The sequence below is a fragment of the Erinaceus europaeus genome, chromosome 1 (assembly GCF_950295315.1).
Source record: "Erinaceus europaeus chromosome 1, mEriEur2.1, whole genome shotgun sequence".
In the NCBI taxonomy this organism is placed as follows: Eukaryota; Metazoa; Chordata; class Mammalia; order Eulipotyphla; family Erinaceidae; genus Erinaceus; species Erinaceus europaeus.
In genome coordinates, this window is record NC_080162.1 from 90248260 (window position 1) to 90271361 (window position 23102).

Genomic DNA, 23102 nt, shown 5'->3' on the forward strand with positions numbered 1-23102 from the left:
TCAACCAGTCAGTCAGTCCTGGGCAAGGGAGAAAGGCTCTTCAATGTGTCCTGTAGTCTCACTTCCCCAGAGCTCTGACCACTAGGGAAAGAGACAGGCTGGGAGTATGGATCAACCTACCAAAGCCCATGTTCAGTGGGGAAGCAATTACACAAGCCAGACCTTCAACCTTCTGCATCCCATAATGACCCTGGGTTCATACTCCCAGAGGGATAAAGAATAGGAAAGCTATCAGGGGAGGGGATGGGATACAGAGTTCTGGTGGTGGGAATTGTGTGGAGTTGTACCCCTTTTATCCTGTGGTTTTTGTCAATGTTTCCTTTTCATAAATAAAAATTTAAAAAAATAAAAAAGAAACACCAGTTTTAAAATAAAGAACTAGACAGGGATAAATTACCTTTATTTCCACCATGATTTTAGAGGTTCTAAATAAAATTAAACAAAACAACACCTAAATAATTCATGAATTTGAAAAACAGAAAATATTAAATTTTTCATCATTTTCAGATAACATGATCTTGTACAAAAATCAAAGTAACTCCATTAATATTATTGTATCTAGTAAGGCAATTTGGCAAGACAGCTGGGTACAAGACAAATAAAATCAATTGTTTTTTATTATGTTACTCCTAACTACTTTGATGAGGTGATTTGCAGAGGTGAAATCAAAGATTAGCAGAAGTCATATAGTAAGTAGCTCCCCTCAGCAAATAGAAAAGTCAACAAAAACCACCTAAAACTTCATCAAATCACAGCTGGGACTTCTTAAAAAACATACTTAGCTACAAGTGCATGGAAGCATGACTGGCAAGTGGGCCAAAAAGGGGAGAGGGAGAGATTCCCCGGACAAAAGAAGCCCTGTTTGCCAGCAGCCAGAGTCATAGTTAGCTACTTAGCGGAGCACATTGCCAGCTGCAAGAAGGCAGGAAATTTCTGGATGCTTAACCTGTGACCTCAGGGGCATCAGAATATTAAACTGCTTGTACTAGTTACTAGTGTGTCAGGGGAAAACCTGGTCAGGAACTAGTCACTCTGATGATAATATTTCCCACTTACTATTCATTTTGCAGGTTGCCTGCACTTCAGTCCACAAACTGAACAGCACTTAAATGACAAAGGGCAATCCTCATCATGAAGGCACTTAGGTTTTTCAATCACAGGACACCTTGAGGGCTTGTAGGGACAGAAACCTTCTTTGCCTATATAGGGTAAAAGAAGACACTTGACCTGGTAATACTTGGTCATAGTTTTGTACTTCTGGGCAGTCTTAGGGACCCTAAACAAGGATCTCTTCTGATTAGACCTCTTACCCTTCCTCCTAGAGTAACAACAGAATAGAGGAAACAGAGTATCAACATTCTCTGACTAATAATTTGAAAAGTATATATTAAAAAAACACTTGCCATTTCTGATTTATAAAGTCTGATAAAATTCTGCCTACCACTTTAACACAAATGAAATTAAGTTATATGATCTCACAGAACTAGAGGTAGGGGTATTAGAGAACACCCAGAACTTCCCTTGTTTTACAAATTAGAGAAATTGAGGACTGTATATTTGGAAATATTTTACCTCAGGCCACACAGAAAACCAGTAAAACGGTTGGAATGAGTTTGACTTTTTTTTTTGTAACTTACTATAGTTACAAAACAATGACAATTTCTGGGACAAGGCCATACTGTATCAGCACTCTGTGGAGGAGGAGTGAACACCAGCCTTAGAGACTAGAAAGTTTTTTTTTTTTACTCAAAAATTTTAAAATATTTATTTAATTTATTTATTCCCTTTTGTTGCCCTTGTTTAATTGTTATAGTGATTGCTGTCATTGTTGTTGGATAGGACAGAGAGAAATGGAAAGAGAGGGGGGGGAAGACAGAGAGAGGGAGAGAAAGATAGACACCTGCAGACATGCTTCACTGCTTGTGAAGTAACTCCCCTGCAGGTTGGGTGCCAGGGGCTCAAACCAGGATCTTTAAGCTGGTCCTTTTGTTTTGCGTCACCTGCGCTTAACCTGCTGTGCTACCGCCCGGTTCCCCTCAATAATTTTTTTATGCCAATCACTTCCTCAGCACACCATATTGAGTAGATGTGGTGCTCTTTACCTCCACAGGACTTTCCTTCTCTTTCTTTCTTTCTTTCTTTCTTTCTTTCTTTCTTTCTTTCTTTCTTTCTTTCTTTCTTTTTTTCTTTCTTTCCTTTTTTGCCACTAGGGTTATCGCTGAGGATTGAGAATCCACCACTCCTCGAGGCCATTGTTTTCTCTATTTTTATTTGACAAGACAGAGAGAAATTGAGAGAGGGGAGGGGAGATGTAAAGGGGAGAGGAAGACAGACCCCCTGCAGACCTGCTTCACTACTCAGGAAGCATTCCCCCCTGCATGGTGATATGTGCACTTAACCAGGTACAAAACTGCCCCGCACCCCCTCCACAATACCTGTGAGTGTGGTGCACATACTCTACAGTTATGTGCAAATAAGAGCTTCTTAGAAAAGTACCTGATGGTCAAATGTTTTATATGAATAAGCAAATATTGTCACCAGGTATGTCATTAAAGAGTGAGACTCAAAATAAATGTTTTTATAGAGGGGTTAGGCCTACATGATGACCTTGCAGAATAGCCAAATTATCTCCCAAGAGCAGAATGGAAAAACAAGAACAGTAGTTTGACATTACATTAAAAGAGGAAAGGTTTCAAAGAGACCTATAAAAGAGGCTGGGTAGTGGCACACCCTGTTGAGCACACACATTACTATGCACAAGAACACAGGCTCAAGCCCCTGGTCCCCACCTACAGGAAAGAAGGCTCACAAGCAGTAAAGCAATGCTGCTACTGTCTCTCTTTCTCTTACCCTCTATGTCTCTCCTCCCCTCTCAATTTCTCTCTGTCATATCAAATTAAAAAATAAATAAATAAAGAGAGAGAGAGAAACTTCTAAATCAACCTAAGGAGCATCCCCCACCCCCACCCCCCATTCCATGGGCTAGCATGGCATCCTTACCATATTCCCAGTAGACTTTGGAAGATATATCCTCAGTTCTTACCTATCCGAGCGAAGGAACAAGAAAAGCCACAAATGGACTCACAACACTTTTCATTTTCTGGACAATCTATGTCACTCTTACATGAAGATGTACATTCCATACGGTTCTTGAAAGGGAAATGTGGGCATTGTCCTTTCTTGACTGAAACAAGAATATATATAATTCTTTTTCAAACCCTGTTCCCACTAACTTTCAAATAGCTACCCTATTCAGAACTATATCTATTTTTGTGGCTTGTCTCACCTCTAGTAGGCTATGGAGGCATGACATATCATAGCATTACATGGAATATAGTAGAGAAAGAGTTGAACTTGATGTTCGGAGACCCAAGATAAGATCTCAGTCTTGCCACTTAAAGAATAACTTCCATTTCCTTCTCTATAAAATAAGACTAATTGTAAGAAGATCTACATTAATGTGTGTCATTTTTGGGGATTTGGATTTATTTTGAATAAGAAGTGCTATAATCTGACTCACATTTTGAAAGATTTATTTGGCTACCACCTTGATAATAATCTATAATATGGAAAGAGTGAAAGCAGAAAGAATCTATTCTATGTACCACAATCCAGGTAAGAAATAGCAATTCAGGACATAGTAACAGCTGTAGGCATGGTAAGAAATGGTCAGACATTGGATCTATTTTCAAATTAGAGTTGAAATTGTTTCCTAACTTAACAGATTTAGAAAAAGAGGTGTCCTGGTTAAATGCTCACATTACAATGCACAAGGACCCAGGTTCAAGCCCCTGGTCCCTGCCTGCAGAAGGAAAGCTTTAAGAGTGGTGAAGCCAGGGTGGATATGTCTCTCTGTCTCTCTCCCTTTCTATCTCTCAATTTCATCCTCTCAATTTATCGTTGTCTCTATCCAATAATAAATAAATAAATAAAAATATTTTTTAAACAGAGAGAAAGAGGTATCAAGGCTGATTTAGAAGTTTTTCCATCAAGATAGGGACAACTGTGGATGGAACAGATCTGAGATGGGAAAGCAAAGGATAAAGGGTTCAGTTTCAAAGGAGTTAAGCATAAAATGTTTTTGAGATCAGATAGAGATATGTAGTAGGTAAGCTGGACTTGAGATGAAACACTGTGGGTCACTAAGACATAGATGGTATTTAAATTAATTCTTCAGAATTTTAATGTATGTTTCGTCTTCATATGATTGCAAATTCTATGACATCAGGAGGTAGGATTCTTCTTTATTCTTCCTCAAGTCAGCCACAGACTATTACCCTTGACTCCCAAAGTAACTGTTAAACTTGCTTTTTTCCCAAATCTAAATTTCCTAACAAGCCAGCTCAGCTCCATATCTCTAGTCTCTTATTCCTCCTGGCTCCTGAAAGGGCCAAGGACTTGCTCATAGTTTAAAGATTCCTTATTAGCTTCACATAAAAGAAGTTTGTGTTCCTAGTTTCATTAGTCAGGCCACAGGATTGTTTTAGCCATTCAGGTTCACTAGGCCAAGATAAAGATGAGTATGGGATGATCCCACTCATCAACAGAAGTTGAGTAAGAAGATCTGAAAGGGAAACTAAAAGCAGGACCTGACCAAATTGTAAGTAGGGCACCAAAGTAAAAACCCTGTTGTGAGGGGTGGACATGCAGCTTCCTGGGGCAGTGGGGGGTGGGAGTGGGTGGGAGGGATGGGTCACAGTCTTTTGGTGGTGGGAATGGTGTTTATGTGAACTCCTAGTAAAATGTAGTCATATAAATCACTAGTTAATTAATACGAGAGGGGGAAAATTTATTGTATGTCTCGAAGTTTTTCAAGACACAAACTGAATCTTTTCAATATATAGGCTATGTAATTGATATGCAGACTCTCTCAAAAGCCTAGACCAAGCAGATCAGAAGCAACCAATAGCACAGATATATACAAGATACTAGGTACTGTACAGCAAACCCTAACAAAGGGACTTTTCAAAGTTAACCCAATTACCAAATATTGTGATGATAACATTAACTATCGATTGTCTTTTTGAACCCTAAGACAGCAGGAACCTCCTTTATAGTGGAGACTATAAAGCCTCTACTTCCCCCAGTTCTGGAACCATTGGATAGGGCCCACTTTCCTGCATGCCTCTCCCAATCCATATCAAATAATATTGCATCTGTCGATCACAACCTAACCAACACAACGATTGCCACCTCAACATGCTTCACCTCAGACTGTGTCCAGAGACTACACGTGTGGAATGACAACCCTTCAGCTTCATTACTCGGGTGAGACCTTTCCTTAAATAGTATACTCTAATTCCATCTCAGGTGGATCACTTTCTAACAAAGTCCCAAAACCTAGATAGACACCAGTTTCTGTGAGAGAGAGAGCATATGTTCACACGTATCCGTAAACTACTGCAAAATATATACCTGAAAGCAGAAGTGCACTAGAGTTTGCAGTGAGTATCCCCCTAACACTTCCTCTCCACTATTCTAAGCTTTGGGTCCATGATTGCTCAACAACTTGTTTGGCTTCGTATGTTAACTCTCTTTTCAGTCACCAGGTTATAGATGTCATCAGGATGCTGGCCAGGCTTCCCTGGACTGAAGACCCCACCAATGTGTCCTGGAGCTCAGCTTCCCCAGAGACACACCCTACTAGGGAAAGAGAGAGGCAGACTGGGAGTATGGACTGACCAGTCAACGCCCATGTTCAGCGGGGAAGCAATTACAGAAGCCAGGCCTTCTATGTTCTGCAACCCACAATGACTCTGGGTCCATGCTCCCAGAGGGATAGAGAATGGGAAAACTATCAGGGGAGGGTGTGGGATATGGAGAATGGGTGGTGGGAATTGTGTGGAATTGTACCCCTCCTACCCTATGGTTTTGTTAATTAATACTTTCTTAAACAAAAAATTAAAAAATAATAAAAATTAAAAAAAAGAAATTAAAATTCACACTCTACTTTTTTAAAAATTTATTTCTTTATTGGGGAATTAATGTTTTATATTCAACAGTAAATATAATAGTTTGTACATGCATAACAATCCCCAGTTTCCCACTTAACAATATAACCCCCACTATGTCATTTATCATCCTTCATGGACCTGTATTCTCCCCACCCACCAACCCCAGAGTCTTTTACTTTGGTGCAATACACCAATTCCATTTCAGGTTCTACTTGTGTTTCTTTTCTGATCTTGTTTTTCAACTTCTGCCTGAGAGTGAGATCATCCCATATTCATCCTTCTGTTTCTGACTTATTTCACTCAACATGATTTTTTCAAGGTCCATCCATCCCAGATCAGCTGAAAACGGTGAAGTCACCATTTTTTACAGCTGAGTAGTATTCCATTGTGTATATAGACCACAAATTGCTCAGCCACTCATCTGTTGTTAGACACCTGGGTTGCCTCCAGGTTTTGGCTATTACAAATTGTGCTGCCAAGAACATATGTGTACACAGATCTTTTTGGATGGATGTGTTGGGTTCCTTAGGACATATCCCATGGAGAGGAATTGCAGGGTCATAGGGTAGGTCCATTTCTAGCCTTCTGAGAGTTCTCCAGACTGTTCTCCACAGAGGTTGGACCCATTGACAGTCCCACCAGCAGTGCAGGAGGGTTCCTTTGACCCCACACCCTCTGCAGCATTTGCTGCTGTTACCTTTTCTGATGTATGACATTCTCACAGGACTGAAGTGATATCTCATTGTTGTCTTGATTTGCATTTCTCTGACAATCAGAGACTTGGAGCATTTTTTCATGTGTTTCTTGGCCTTTTGGATCTCTTCTGTGGTGAATATTCTGTCCAAGTCCTCCCCCCATTTTTGGATGGGGTTATTTGTTGTCTTGTTGTTAAGTCTGGCAAGCTCTTTATATATGTTGGTTATTAAACTCTTATCTGATGTATGGCATGTAAAGATCTTCTCCCATTCTGTGAGGGGTCTCTTGGTTTGGGTTGTGGTTTCTTTTGCTGTGAAGAAGCTTTTTAATTTGATGTAGTCCCATAGGTTTATACTTGCCTTAGTCTTCCTTGTAATTGGATTCGTTTCATTGAAAATATCTTTAAAATTTATGCGGAAAAGAGTTCTGCCAATATTTTCCTCTAAGTATTTGATAGTTTGTGATCTAACATCCAAGTCCTTGATCCACTTGGAATTTACTTTTGTATTTGGTGAAATACCACCGTATTCAGTTTCATTCAGGCTGTGTATTTGTGCTTTTTAATGTGTGCTTGTATAGCTATGAACTTCCCTCTTAGGACTGCTTTAGCTGTGTCCCAAATATTTTGATAGCTTGTGTCTTCATTTTTATTGAACTCTCGAAACATTTTGATTTCTTCCTTGATTTCCTCTTTGACCCAGAAGTTGTTAAGAAGTATACTGTTGAGCTTCCACATTTTGGCACTGTTACTAATCTTTTGTTGATTATTAAGTGTTAGTTTAATTCCACTGTGGTCTGAGAAGATGCTTGGGAAGATTTCAATGCTCTTGAATTGGCTGATGCTGTCTTTGTGGCCTAACATATGGTCTATCCTTGAGAATAACCCATGTGGACTTGAGTAAGAGGTGTATTCCAGTTTCTTGGGATGAATGACTCTGAAAATGTCCAATAGTTCTAGTTTATCTATCTCTTCATTTAGCTCCCTTATGTCTTTATTGATTTTCTACCTGGATGATCTGTCAAGTTGAGATAGTGGGGTGTTGAAGTCCCCTACTATGACTGTGTTACTGTTAATATATTGCTGTAGCTCTTTCAGTAGAAGTTTGATGTATTTAGATGGCTTCTCATTGGGTGCATAGATGTTAATAATTGTTAAGTCCTCTTGATTGACTGATCCTCTGAGCATTAAGTAGTGTCCATTCCTATCTTTTTTAATCTTATCTATTTTAAAGTCTATCATGTCAGATATGAGAATAGCTGTTCCTGCCCTTTTTTGTGGGCCATTGGCTTGTATGATAGTTTTCCATCCTTTCACTTTAAGTCTGTGTTTGTCTTCTTGAGCTATGTGGGTTTACTGTAGACAGCATATTGTTGGGTTGTGTTTTCTGATCCATCTTCCTACTCTGTGTCTTTTAATAGGTGAATTCAGGCCATTGACATTTATTGATATCAAAGATTGAAGATATTTTAACGCCATTCTTGTAGAGTTTTAGAGTGTTCTGATATATGTCCTATTTGTGGTGGTCTGGTTGTTTATAGGAGACCTGTCAGAACTTCTTTCAGGGCAGGCTTGGTGATAGTTGATTCCTTCAACTGTTGCTTGTCTGAGAAGGTTTTGATGCCTCCATCTAGTCTGAATGACAGTCTAGCGGGATATAGTATTCTTGGCTGAAAGCCTTTCTCATTGAGCACTGGATAGATATCTTGTCATTCTCTTCTGGCCTGTAGTGTTTGTATGGAGAAGTCTGCTGCTAATCTTATGGGTTTTCCTTTGTAGGTGACTCTTTGTTTTTCTCTTGCAGCCTTCAGGATCCTTTCTTTATCCTTATTCCTTTCCATTCTATGTATGACATGTCTTGGTGTCTTTAGGTCTGGGTTAATTCTGTTTGGGACCCTCTGAGCTTCTTGAATCTTTATGCCTTTGATGTTGTCTAGACTAGGGAAGTTTTCAGCTATTATGGCCTGGAAAAATGCTTTCTTCCTCCCCTTCTCTTTCTTCCTCTAGTATGCCAATAATGCGTATATTGTTTCTTTTGAAGTCATCCCATAGGACTCTGTTGTTGTTTTCAGCATCTCTTAATCTCTTTTTGAGATCTCTTACTTCTTTTTTAGTTGTCTCTAATTCATCCTCAAACTTGCTAATTCTGTCTTCAGCCTCATTGATTCTATTCTCTCTGCCCTCTACTGTTTTCTGGAGTTCATCTATTTTGTTGCCCTGCTCTGATACTGTTTTAGCTTGTTCAGCTTTCTTAGCTCAGCGATTTCAGCTTTCAGCTCTCTAATAACCATGAGATAATTAGTATTTTCTTCCATATTCTCATTTGTTGTTCCTGTATTTCTGATTACATTTTTTTCAAATTCTTTACTCACTCCTGTTATTATTTCCTTAGCTAATGTTTGGATGTTGAACTTGTTATTTTGTGCTTCACCCTCTGAAGGACTTTTAGCTGGACTCTTGTCCTGGTTCGATTCTCCAATATTTTTTCTTGTTGTTTTAACCATTTTATATAATATGTTATGAGTTCCCTTTATCAGTACTTTTCAAATTATTGATCACTGTTGCCTGGATTGACTTGTGTCTAAGTAAGTTAATTAAAGGGTTCACAGTGGTGGAAGTTAACAGTTGTTGCAATCTCTGAGTTGGAGCTCAGTGGTTTAAAAGCCTTTTTTTTTCTTCCTTTTAGGCTATGGGAGCCTGAGGGCTTTTAAACTATTAATCCTTCTTAGCTTAATCACTGACTCCTGACCAAGAGATAAAGCAGGGTGTGGCAGAGATAATCCAGTGGTTATGCAAAGAGACTTTCACAGCCCCTCAGCTATGCCACTGAGGTATAGGTCTTATCCTGAGTTTCCTGGTTAGATCTCTGTCCCCTGGTGTCCCTCCCTGTTGCTGCTCCAGATTCTGAGGGTAGTAGCAATGGAGACTCAGAGTTGCACTTAGTGAGTCTCTGGGGAGTCCTCTCCTCCCTTAAGCTGTCCCCTTGTTGGTGAAGCAGACTGGACGTGGTGTCTCAACTGATAAACTGCTGAACTGTTAGCAGTCACTTAATCTCTCCTTAGGCTCCTCTCTCCTCTCTGTCACCAGCCACACGTGTTTGTACTCACGGGTGATTTACTGGGTTCCTGTGGTCATTCTAGTCCTGTCTTGTTTCGGTCCAGGTGGTCTCCTTTGGTATTCCTAGTTGATCCGGGAAAGGAGAGGAGAGGAGAGGAGAGAAAGCAATCTACTGCTTGTAGCTCTGCCTCTGGAAGTTGAATCCCTCCACTCTACTTCTGATTCATCATGAATCCTTAGCAATTTTCTCACTCTGTACACTTGTCTATAAAAGGTACTGATGGGATATACTATTAAAGCTTTCTACAGATTTGAAGTCAAAATTTTAAATGACCCCTTGTAAATTATGGGCTGCTGAGATCAATGGTAACCATATTTATTGTTAGCTTTATTTTATTCCTCACTACTAGACAACCACCATGTCAAATCTGCATGTCTTTTGTGACATTTTATAAAAACTTAACAACACAATTGTACAGACTCACACACACAAAAGAAGGAAACAACTCAAATAAATAGAATTGTGGAAGCTGGGCGGTAGCACTGTGGGTTAAGCGCAGGTGGCGCAAAGCTCAAGGACTGGCGTAGGAATCTTGATTCAAGACTCCAGCTCCCCACCTGCAGGGGAGTCACTTCACAAGTGGTGAAGCAGGTCTGCAGGTGTCTGTCTTTCTCCCTCTCTCCATTTCTCTCTGTCCTATCCAACAACAACATCAATAATAACTACAACAACAAAAAACAACAAGGGCAACAAAAGTGAATAAATAAACAAATATTTTAAAATAAACAAATAAATAATAAATAGAATTGTAAAACAAAAAGGGGCGGGGGAGATATCACAACAGACACCACAGAAATCTGAAGTATCATGCCAAGTTCTATGAACAAACTATATGTCATCAAGCTAGAGAATCTGAAAGAAATGGAATAGTTCTTAGAAACATATACCTTCCAAAGCTGAACCAGGAGGAACTACAAAACATAAACAGTTCAATAACAGCCAAAGAAGTTGATACAATTTTTCAAGAAACTTTTCAACAATAAAAGTCCAGGCATAGATGGTTTTACAAATGAATTCTACAGATACTTAAAGGGAGAGTTAATACCTCTACTTTTAAGCTCTTCCAAAAGATTGAAGGCACATGAATACTCCCTTCCACCTTCTATGAAGCCAGCATCACCCAGATACCAAAAGCAGATAGGGACACAACAAGAAGACTACAGACCAATAACTCAGATGAACATAGATGCTAAAATACTCAACAAAATATAGCCAGCCAGATACAGCAGTGTATTAAAAGGATTGAAGGGCCAGGTGGTGGTGCTCCTGGTTCAGCATACACAAGACTGTGCTCAAGGGCCTGGGTTCAAGCCCCTGGTCCCCACCTGCAGTGGGAAAGTTTTACAAGTGGTGAAATAGGGTTGCGGTTGTCTCTCTGCCTCTCTCCCTCTCTATTTTTCCCCTTCCTGGCACAGGTGCCGCCATGCAAGCTGCTTGACACAGTACCAGCTTCATAGGGAGTTTAGTATGGCTGGAGTCTCCAGGCCAAACTGAAACCATCTTTCCTTTTGTCATGTATAGGGCTTGGAACTAAGCTCTGTGTGGTCTTAATAATATTTATCTATGGCTAAGCTCAGAGCCTGACCAATAACAAAAGTAATGGCAAAACCTGCACTGCACTCTGTAAGACTGATTATAATGGAACAAGCAGTATCAGTAATGCAGAATTTTTTAGGAGGCTCCAATAGGAAAAAATGTTTCCTCTTTATCTACATCACTTCCTTTAGTATTCCCACTAAAATGTAGGGAAAGATTGATGTTTCCCACAGTGGAGGGGCCACCTTACATAGCATAATTAATTAATGGAAAGTTATGGAACCTGCCTAAATACAATGGGCCTTTTAATCTACCACCCACCACTTTGCTCCCACTTTCTTGTGCAGGAATAGTACATGAGAACCCTGGTCACATAGTGAACATACACAGAAGATGGATTCCAGTTAGAGAGCTTAACTTTATGGAGAGGCTGGCCAGGTCAGCACCACCTTGGTGCCTTCTCAGTATGGAACAAAACAAAACTCCTTGATCAAACAATGGAACAGATTTAATGAAAAATGGGCTGTTCAATTTGTTTAAGGCCCCTAGAAACATAACAAGCTTAAACTTTCTATGAACCATGGCTTCTGATGCATAGGGGCAAGAGAATGGCATAAACATACAGGTAGAATATTAATCTTAATCAATAGGACATCCACCTAGCACACAAGTACAGGAATAACAAAAAACATAGAAACTGTGATATTCTTCTTCTTCTAGCGTTTGCCCTTCTTCCATAGCCAGTCAACAGCATCAGGTTGAAAGCTGACAGGAGCTGCTTGTTGCTGGCTTTGAAAGTGACTGGGATCCATGTGGATTCAGTCGGCTAGGAAGGATCGTCAGTTTCCCCAATGAATGGGTACTCACGGGATGCACAACTGTGATATGATCCTTAGGGAGAAAAGTGCCTCTGGAATGTGAATGTTCCACAAAGCAGGAGGTGTTCCCTACCTGTGCTGTTCTTATTTGGTGATTTTTGTTTTAAAAATCAAAGCCTTGGTGATTTATGTACTAGTAACCAAGGCCTTGGTGATTTCTGTATTAATAATCAAAGCCTTGGTGATTTTTGTTTTAATGAGCTAAACCTTTTGAGATTATAAAAATGAAAGTTCTGCTTAAGTGTAACAGAGATGTCTGCTTGAGTCAACTCACTCATCTCTCATTCTTCCTCATTCTTTGTTGATGCAGGTTACCCTAATAACCTGCTGGGGCTGGCCCCCAGCACCTTCCCTCTCAATTTCTGGCTATCTCTATCCAATAAATAAATAAAGATACCAAAAATTTTTTTGTAAAGAAAGATTGTTTATCACAACCAAGTGAGATTTATTTCAGGGATGCAAGGTTGGTTCAATTTATGTATATATAAATATACATATATACATAAATATACATATATACATAAATCAATCAATGTGATCCATCTTTGCATCTATAAAAGAAAAACCAAAAACCACATTACTATCTCAATAGATGCAGAGAAAGACTTTGACAAAATCTAACATCCCTTCATGTTCAAAACACTAAAAAAATGGGAATAGATGGAAAATTCCTTAAAATAAATAAATAAATAAATAAAAATTTTAAAAAAATTCCTTACTGTAATGGATTCCGTATACAGCAGACCTACAGCCAACATAATACTCAATGGGAAGAAGCTGAAAGCATTCCTACTCATATCAGGTACTAGACACAGCTGTCCAGTATCACCATTATTCTTCAACATAGTATTAGAAGTTCTTGACATAGCAATCAAGCAAGAGCAGTGAGATAAAGGGGTACAGACTGGAAGGGAAGAAGTCAAATTTTCAGTATTTGAAGATAATATGGTAGTATACATAGAAAAAACTAAAGAATCTACCAGAAAGCTCCTGGAAATTATCAGGCAATGTAATAAGGTATAAGACTACATAATTAACATAATTAACAAAATTAACATAATTCATTGGCATTACTTTATGCAAACAGTAAGTCAGGAGAATAAGAGATCCAGGAATCAGTCCCACTCACTAAATTAATAAAAATCTAGTGAGTAAACCTAACAAAAGAAATGAAAGACTTGTATACTGAAAACTATTAGTCAATATTCAAGGAAATGGAAAAAGATACAAAGAAGTGGAAAGATATCACATGTCCATAAATTAACATCATCAAAGTGAATATTCTACCCAGAGCCATATTTCCATCAAAGTCCTACCAATTTTTCTAAGAGAATAGAACAAAACCTACAGAATTTTATCCAGAACCAGATGAAACCTAGAACTGCCAAAACAATCTTGGGAAAAAAGAACAAAACTGGAAACATCACACTCCCACATCTCAAACTACATGACTATTGTAATCAAAATGACCTGGTATTGAAAGAAATAATACACATACTGACCAGTTGAACAGAACTGAAAGGCCAGAAATAAGTCCCCACACATAGGGATATGTAATTACATAGGGATATGTAATTTTTGACAAGGTGGCCCAAACTATTATATGAAGAAAGGAGAATCTCTTCAACAAATGGTGTCAAGAAAAAAATTGAGTTGAAACATGCAGAAGAATGAAACTGAACATTTCATCACACACAAAAGTAAATTTCAAATGGGTCAAGGATGTTAGACCATAAAATATCAAATACTTAGAGGAAAATATTGGCAGAACCCTTTTTCATCTAAATTTTATAGGTATGTTCAATGATACAAATCCAATTGCAAGGAAGACTAAAACAAAAATAAACCAGTGGGACTACATCAAATTAAAAATAGTTTGCACCGAAATTGAAAAACAAGATCAGAAGAGGAAACACAAGTAGAACCTGAACTGGAATTGGAATGTTGCACCAAAGTAAACAAGTTGAGGGGTGTGGGGGGAAATACAGGTACAAAAAGGATAACAGAGGACCTAGTGGGGGTTGTATTGTTATATGGAAAACTGGGAAATGTTATGCATGTAAAACTATTGTATTTACTGTCAAATGTAAAACATTAATTCACCAATAAAGAAATTTAAAAAAAGGAAAGGATAAAAAAATAGTCTGTGCCACAAAAGAAACCACCAATCAAACAAAGATACCCCTTATAGAATGGGAGAAGAACTTTACATATCATAATTCAGACAAAAGGCTAATAACCAAAATATATAGCAACAAAATAAAATCAATGAGACTTTCAGGAGGCATAGCCATAGATTAACAGGGAGCAGAAATAATCCCCCCTTCCAAATCAACAAATATCTACAATGATAGACCATACCAAAGCCATCAACTACAACTGAGACATCTGCAGCCACAGCTTGGAGCTGGCGAGCATGGCTGGGACAAGAAGGGTGTGTGCTAAGCACAGAAATTTTACACTAGGACATTACAGTGTGATACCACTTTGCCTTTACAAGCTGGTGGTGAGAGAAAAGAGCTTGCTACATTTTAATCCTTAACTGATGGGTTATAGCCTTCTGAATTTCAGGCAAGGACACACCAAAAAGGCAGGGAACATTCATCACCATAAGAAGTTCAGGCTGGGGAGTCAGGTGGTGGAGCAGCAGGTTAAGTGCACATGGCACGAAAGCATAAGGATACCAGTTCGAGCCCCCGGCTCCCCACCTGCAGGGGAGTCACTTCACAGGTCTGCAGGTGTGTCTATCTTTCTCTTCCTCTCTCTGTCTTCCCCTCTTCTCTCCATTTCTCTCTGTCATAGCTAACAATGACAACATCAATAACAACAATAACTACAACAACAATAAAAAACAAGGGCAACAAAAGGGAAAATAAATAAATAATATAAAAAGAAGAAGTTCAGTCTGTCACCCAAACTTAAAGGTAATTTGAGGCATCTAGTGGCAACAAACTGCCAATGGCAGTTTGTCCTCATTGTATGAATACAGCTTAAGCTCAGCAACAACTTTCTGAGTCGTGATTACATATCAAAATCACACAGAGTAATTATATACATACAACCCCAAAAATCACAGAAGATTAAAAAAAAAAAAAGCCCTCAAGCCCAGCTCCTAACTCCTACACAGTTCAATATATAAACAAAAAGGCTAGAGATCACAACGATAGCACCACCTGATGGCCAGCAATAACCAGCACAATAAATGTGTGAGCACAGAAATAGGAACAAACAACTAAGGATGCCATATACATCAGATAGAAACACAACAGATGAACTCCAAGTAATTATAGATATAGAGAGACTATCAGAGTCAGACTACAGAAAGCTCATTATAAATACTCACCAAGTACGTAAGCAGAGCATGGAGAAACATACTCAGGACTTGAAAGAGCACTTTACTATGGACTTAAGAAACACAAAAGAGGAGCTCAGAACAGACTTCTCTAAGAAATTACAAAGTTTTAATGAAGAACTTCAATAATTCACTAACCAGTTAGGAAGCATGAAAGAAAAACTTCAAACACAACTGCAGGGAGTGAAAGACACTTTGAGTGCAATTAAAGCTCAGGTATAAGGCTTGAGAAGTAGACTCACACATGCAGAAGACTTTCCAATCTAGAAGTTACAGTTACTCCACTCTTTCGATTTAAAGATGAGGGAGAGGAAGGTTTTAGAAAGCATAAAGTGAGGGGTGGGTGGAGGCAAGATGGCAGCTTGGATACAACACCAAGTGTGAGCTCTGCAAGAAAGCTGCTTTCCACCTGGGAATCTAGGGTGAGGGAGGATTTGGGGGCCAGTGGTGGAGGAGGAGAGAAGGCATGGATTGCCAACACTTCACCCTAATCACTCAGGTGAGACCTTTCCTTTCATAGGATTCTCTAATTCCATCCCAGGAGGTTCACTTCCTAACAAAGTCCCAAAATCTAGACATAGGACAAGTCCCATAAGATAGAGCATATGTTCACACATATCTATAAATTAGGGCAAAATATATCCCCAAAGGCAAAAGTACACAATAGTCTGCAGTGAGTCAGTATAAAGTTCATAATGAAATAGTGTATACTTAGACTTAGACCTCCTCACCTACTTCCTTTTACAGTTCTCTCACTCACTCGAAAGCTAACCTTATCAAAGCAAGGACTGCAAAAGCTGAATAAGGGCCAGAGATTGGCATACTTTAACGATGACCCTTTAGTCACTATCAGGCCATTCCACCAGCTGGGGCCCTAATCAGGGAGCTCTGAGTCTCCCAAACAGACTTGATGGACCTAGACCTCAAATAAATCCCTTTCTCTATTGTAACAGGTCATCTCTATCAGGAACAACAAAATAGACCCCTTTGGGGGTTCCCATAGGACCTTGCCCTCAACTGAGATCAACAAGGGTAGAGAATGTTCCATCCTCTGAAGGAAGGATGGACAACATACTCTATGATACACCTGAGGAACATTCCATGGGGCAGCATGGAATGTTCCTACTCATGACCACAGAATGTGAGCTCAGATCTACAGGGATGCAGCGGTCACATAGGCTCCTAAGCTGAATATGGGCCCCAGATCACATCAAATCAGTGGGGTTTACAGTAATATTTATACCACTTTCCCATATTAGGGAGATACTCTCTTCCCTGATCCAGCTTTCTGGTCCTTTTCCCAGCCATGATATCATCTCCCCAGACAATAATTAGGATTCACCTGCATATCAGATTTCAGGCTCAGGCAAAAAAAAAAAAAAAAAAAAAACACTAGTATAGCTACAGACCCTTTGAAATATAACTAAAATATGCCTACTAGCTATCTACAAAATGGAGGACCCCCCCCAAAGCTACATCTGCACTATTCCAGCCTTTAGGTCCATAATTGTCCAATAATTTGTTTGACTTTGTATATTAACTCTCTTTTCAGCCACCAGGTTCCAGATGCTAGCATAATGTAACCAGACTTCCCCGGACAGACAACCCCACCAATGTGCCTTGGAGCTCTGCTTCCCCAGAGCCCTTCCCCACTAGGGACAGAGAGAGACAGGATGGTAGTATGGATCGATCTGTCAACGTCCATGTTCAGTGGGGAAGCAATTACAGAAGCCAGACCTTCAACCTTCTGCATCCCACAATGACCTTGGGTCCATACTCCCAGAAGGTTAAAGAATATGAAAGCTATCAGGGGAAGGGATGGTATATGGAGTTCTGGTAGTGGGAATTGTGTGGAGTCTTATCCTATGGTTTTGTCAATGTTTCCTTTTTATAAATAAAAAATTAAAAATAAATAAATGAAAATTTTTAAAAAAGAATTTCTTAACAGAGATGAACAAAAAAGGATGCAGCAAAGGAATATATATTCTATGTGGTGTGAAAAGCAATAGACTATAACCAGGAATAAAATAAAGTAGGAAAGAACAACAAAGCAAATAGGGGAGGGAATTGAAGGACAAAAGAGTTCTATCAAATGTTTGCTAATCACAATCAAGTTAAAAAACACTTTTCTAAACACACAATGTTAGTTATTACACTTAAGCTAACCACAATACAAAACAGGAAACAGAGATTTATAGAAAGTATAATGTTGTTAAAATTTGGCAGGCTCTAGCCGGCTGGGCTAGCTTCACGGGCGGGTAACAGAGACGACCAGAGACATACGGCTGGGCAGGAAAGCTGTATTTCTTTATTCAGGAACAACGATTCATAAACTAAGACAAACTAATCACCAAACAGAACTCTGCTGTCTCTTTGGGGCGGCACTAGCACTCTCCCTTACTCTGCAACTCTCCAACTCTGGAACTCTGGCAGGGTTCCTAGGGCAGGGCCAAGCGGGCCCGCGAAACTAACTGGACTCATCCAATTTTCTTGGCGGGGGAGGGCTAGAACAAACCAATGTAAAGCATACAACAGTATAAGAAAAATCAGTCAGGAATTTACCACAGAAACTTATCCACACAAAATGACTGATAAAGACAAATGGACAGGGGAGTCAGGCGGTAGTGCAGCGGGTTAAGCGCACTTGGTGCAAGGACTGGCTAAGGATTCCAGTTCGAGCCCCTGGGTCCCCACCTACAGGGGCATTGCTTCATAGGCAGTGAATCAGGTCTGTAGGTGTCTGTCTTTCTGGGAGTCAAGCTGTAGCGCAGCGGGTTAAGCACAGGTGGCGCAAAGTGCAAGGACCGGCATAAGGATCCTGGTTCGAGCCCTGGCTCCCCACCTGCAAGGGAGTCGCTTCACAGGTAATGAAGCAGGTCTGCAAGTGTCTATGTTTCTCTCCCCCTCTCTGTCTTCCCCTCCTTTCTCCATTTCTCTCTGTCCTATCCAACAACTTTGACAACAATAATAATAACCACAACAATAAAACAAGGGCAATAAAAGGGAATAAATATATAAATAAATATAAAAAATAAAAAATAAATGGGAAAAGAGTCAATTAAAAAATTATAAAATGTGTTTTATCAGACTATGAATGCATAAAACTAGAAATTAACCCAAAAAAATGGAAAAGAAATTGCCCCAAAGGCTGGAGACTAAACAACATGCTTGCGAACAATACATGGGTCATTAAAGAGATCAGAAGTAAATTAAGAATTACCTTGCTACCAATGAAAATGAAGGAACAAGCTATCAGAATTTATGGGAGTTCTTAAAAGCAGTCTTAAGAGGGAAGTTCATAGCAATACAGGCCCATACTAGTAAAGAAGAGAAATCACTAGTAAATCATCTTACAACCCACCTGAATCAGCTAGAAGTGGACATATAAAGAGACCCAGGAGTCATCAGGAAACAGGAAATAGTTAAAATAAGAGTAGAAATCAATGAAATAGAAAACAAAAATATCATTAGGAAGATTAATGAAATCAAGATCTGGATCTTAGAAAGGATAAATAAAACAGATAAACCACTAGCTACACTCACCAAGAGAAAAAGAGAGAATGCTATGGTAAAATCACTCAGAAATGAGAGGAGATATTACAACAAATGAGATAGATATAGGAAGGATCATGCATGAATAATATGTGCATCTGTAATGAAAATAAATTTAGCAACTAAAAAGAAACAGACACATTCTTAGAGTGATACCAACTGCCAACCTGGATGTAAGAGGAAATAGATAAACTTAATAAGCCAATCACTAGTAAAGAAATTAAAACAGCAAGCAAAAACCTACCCAAGAAGAAAAGCCCAGGTCCAGATGGCTATACTAATAAATTTTATAAAACATTCAGAGATTAGCTAATACCCATTCTCCTCAAACTCTTCCAGAAAACAGAAGAGGGAATACTCACAAACACATTCTATGAGGTGAACAACACTCTGATCCCCAAAGCAGGAAAGAACTCCACCAAAAAAACAAAACTATAGGCCTATTGAACCCTGTTGAACACTGATTCAAAGATCCTCAAGAAAATCTTAGCTAATAGAATCCAACAACATATTAAGAAGATAATCTATGAATATTAAGTGGGATTCATCCTTGGAAAACAGGGATGGTTCAGCATCCACATCAATCAATGTAATTCACCATATTAAGAAAAAAAAAATCACATGATCTTATCAATTGATGCAGAAAAAAGCATTCAAGAAGGTGCAACACCCGTGTATGATAAAGGCCCTCAAGGAACTTGCAGTAGAAGGAAAATTCTGCAACATAATAAAGGCTATATATGATAAACCCCTGGCTAACATTATAGCCAATGGGGAAAAATTGAATATTTTCCCCCTAAAATCAGGGACTAGAAGAGGATGTACACTTTCACCATTTTATTCAAATAGTCCTAGAAATCTTTGCCATAGCAATCAGGCTAGAAAGATATATCAGAGCTATACACCCAGAGGGATAAAGAATAGTAAAGCTGGAGATGGGAGGAACAAGACACAGTTCTTTGGTGGTGAGAATGGTGTGGATGTACATTCCTATTAACTTGTAGTCTCATAAATCACTATTCAGTTAATATGAGAGGGGAAAGTTGATTGAATGTCTCAAACTTTTTAATGTACAGACCATAGGCTGAGTATAGGTTCCTTCAATCTAAGCACTTCAAATTGATAATCAGACTGAATTTTAACAGTGGACTCAAATTGTTAATACATTTCTATAATGACTTGTACTTTGAAATGTTGAATTTCCTAAATTCTTAAACCAGGGAGAACAGAGCAACTGGTGTCGTTACTTATAAGATACAGCTATATATAAATAATGTCAAAGGACATAAACGATGGTGAGGTCATGTATGATATAGCATATCCTAACAATGGGATTTTCAAAGTTAAACCAATTTCTAAATAATTTGATGATAACAATGACTATCTATTGCCTTCTTGAACCCTAAGACAACAGGAACCTCCCACTTCCTCTATAGAGCCTATATTTCCCCCAGTCCTGGATCTTCGGGTGAGACCTTTCCTTTCATAGGATTCTCTAATTCCATTCCATTCCAGGTGGTTCACTACCTAGTAAAGTCCCAAAACCTAGATATAGACCAAGTCCCGTGAGATAGAGCATATGTTCACATGTATCCATAAATTAGGACAAAATACCTGAAAGAAAAAGTACACATAGTCTTTAGTGAGTCAGTATAAAGTTCATAATGAAATAATGTCTACTTAAACTTAGATACCCTCCTCACCTACTTCCTATTACAGTTCTCTCACTCACTCCAAAGCTAACCTTATCAAAGCAAGGACTGCAAAAGCTGAATAAGGGCAAGAGACTGGCATACTTTAACGATGACTCTTCAGTCACTATCAGGCCACCCCATCAGCTGAGGCCCTAATCAGGGAGTCCTGAGATTCCCAAACAGACATAATGGGCCTAGACCTCAAATAGATCCTTCTCTCTATTGTTACTGGTCATCTTTATCAGGAACAACAAAATAGACCCCTTTGGGGGCCCCTATAGGACATTGCCCCCAACTTGGATCAATGGTAGAGAATGTTCCATCCTCCAAAGGGAGGCTGGACAACATACTCTATGCTACACCTAAGGAAGATGGATCCATATTGGGACAGCCTGGAACGTTCCTACTTATGACCACAGAATGTGAGCTCAGATCTATAGGGATGCAGAGGTCACATAGGCTCCTAAGCTGAATATGGGCTCCAGATCAGATCAAATCGATGGGGTTTACAGTCAACTATATTTATACCCTTTCCCATATTAGGGAGCTACTCTCTTCTCTGATCCAGCTTACTAGCCCTTTTTCCAGCCATGACATCATCTCTCCAGACAATAACTTGGATCCACCAGCATATCAGATTTCAGGCTCAGGGGAAAAAAGAAAAAAATAAAACTAGTATAGCCACAGGCCCTTTGGAATATAGCTAAAACATGCCTACTAGCCATCTACAAAATGGAGGACCCCCGCCAACTCTTCATCTGCACTAGTCCAGCCTTTACATCCAACAATTTGTTTGGCTTTTTATGTTAACTCTTTTCAACCACCAGGTTCCAGATGCTAGCATGATGCCAACCAGAATTCCCTGGACAGACAACCCCACCAATGTGTCCTGGAGATCTGCTTCCCCAGAGCCCTTCACCACTAGGGAAAAAGAGAGATAGGCTGGGAGTATGGAACGACCTGTCAACGTCCATGTTCAGTGAGGAAGCAATTACAGAAGCCAGACCTTCAATCTTCTGCATCCCACAATGACCTTGGGTTCATACTCCCAGAGGGTTAAAGAATAGGAAAGCTATCAGGGGAGGGGATGGGCTACAGAGTTCTGGTGGTGGGAATTGTGTGGAGTTGTACCCCTCTTATCCTATGGTTTAGTCAGTGTTTCCTTTTTATAAATAAATTTTTTTTTTAAATAGAGGATAACACAAAGAAATGGAAGAACATCCCCTGTTGGGGATTGAAAGAACAAATATCATTAAAGTGGCAATCCTATCAAAAGCAACCTTCAATTGAATTGAATTGAATTGAACCAATTCAATGCAATTCCTATTGAAATCCCAACAACATATTTCAAGGAAATGGAATATATTATTCAATACTTTCTGCAGAACTTTAAAGAAGCACTCCTGAGTAAAAAGAAGACAAATTGAGGCATCACAATACCCAACTTTAGGTAATACTACAAAACAGTAGTAATTAAAGCAGTGTGGTATTAGAACAAAAATGGTCATATGGACCAATAGAGTAGGATAGAGTCCATAACTTAACCCCCATATGTATAGGTACCTCATAAATGACAAAGGGGCCAAATCTGCCCAACGGAGGAAAGAAGGTCTCTTTAACAAGTCATGTTGGCAGACTTGGACAGCCACTTGTAGAAAAATGAAACTAGACCACCCGTTGTCACCATATACCAAAATTAGCTTAAAAGGAATCAAAGGTCTAGATAATAGACCTGAAAGTATAAAATACATAGAAGAACATATTAGTGAAATATTTCATGATATTAACACTAAAGATGTATTTGGAGACTTCATTCCATGGGCAAGGGATCAAAAACAAGACTGAATAAATGAGACTATATCAAATTTAAAAGCTCCTATACATCAAAAAAAAACCCATAAGGATAAACAGGAAACAAAGCAACTGATAGAACATATTCACATATTATACTTCAGACAAGCAGTTGATATCAAACATCTATAAAGCACATGCAGCTCAACAAAAAGAAAAAAGAACAACCCAATCAAAAAATAGGGCAGAAGACATGAATCGACAGTTCTCTAAAGAAGAGATATACATAGCCCATAGACATGCATAAATGTTCTAATTCATTCATCACCAGAGAAATGCAAATTAAAAACATATTGAGATACCACCTCATGCATGTGAAAATGGCCTTCATCAAAAAAACAGGAGAGGATTAGTGTTGGAAATAATGGAGAGAAAGGAACTTTATTACACTGCTGGTGGGGATGCAAATTGGTACAACCACTGTGATAAACAGTATCGAGAATTTTTAAACAAATACAGATAAAAATACCTTA

At 39.0% G+C, this 23102-nt stretch overlaps 1 protein-coding gene across 1 annotated transcript in view; it reads right to left on the minus strand.

The window, feature by feature from the left end:
- Positions 1-1059: 1059 nt before the first annotated feature.
- Positions 1060-23102, minus strand: part of WFDC8 (WAP four-disulfide core domain 8) — a 30508-nt gene continuing 8465 nt past the window's right edge. The window contains exons 6-8 of the mRNA XM_007538535.1: positions 3044-3184; positions 2436-2496; positions 1060-1318 (exon numbers count right to left, since the gene is read on the minus strand). Of these exons, the coding sequence (XP_007538597.1) occupies positions 1060-1318; positions 2436-2496; positions 3044-3184 (461 nt within the window). The remainder of the gene's footprint in view (positions 1319-2435; positions 2497-3043; positions 3185-23102) is intronic.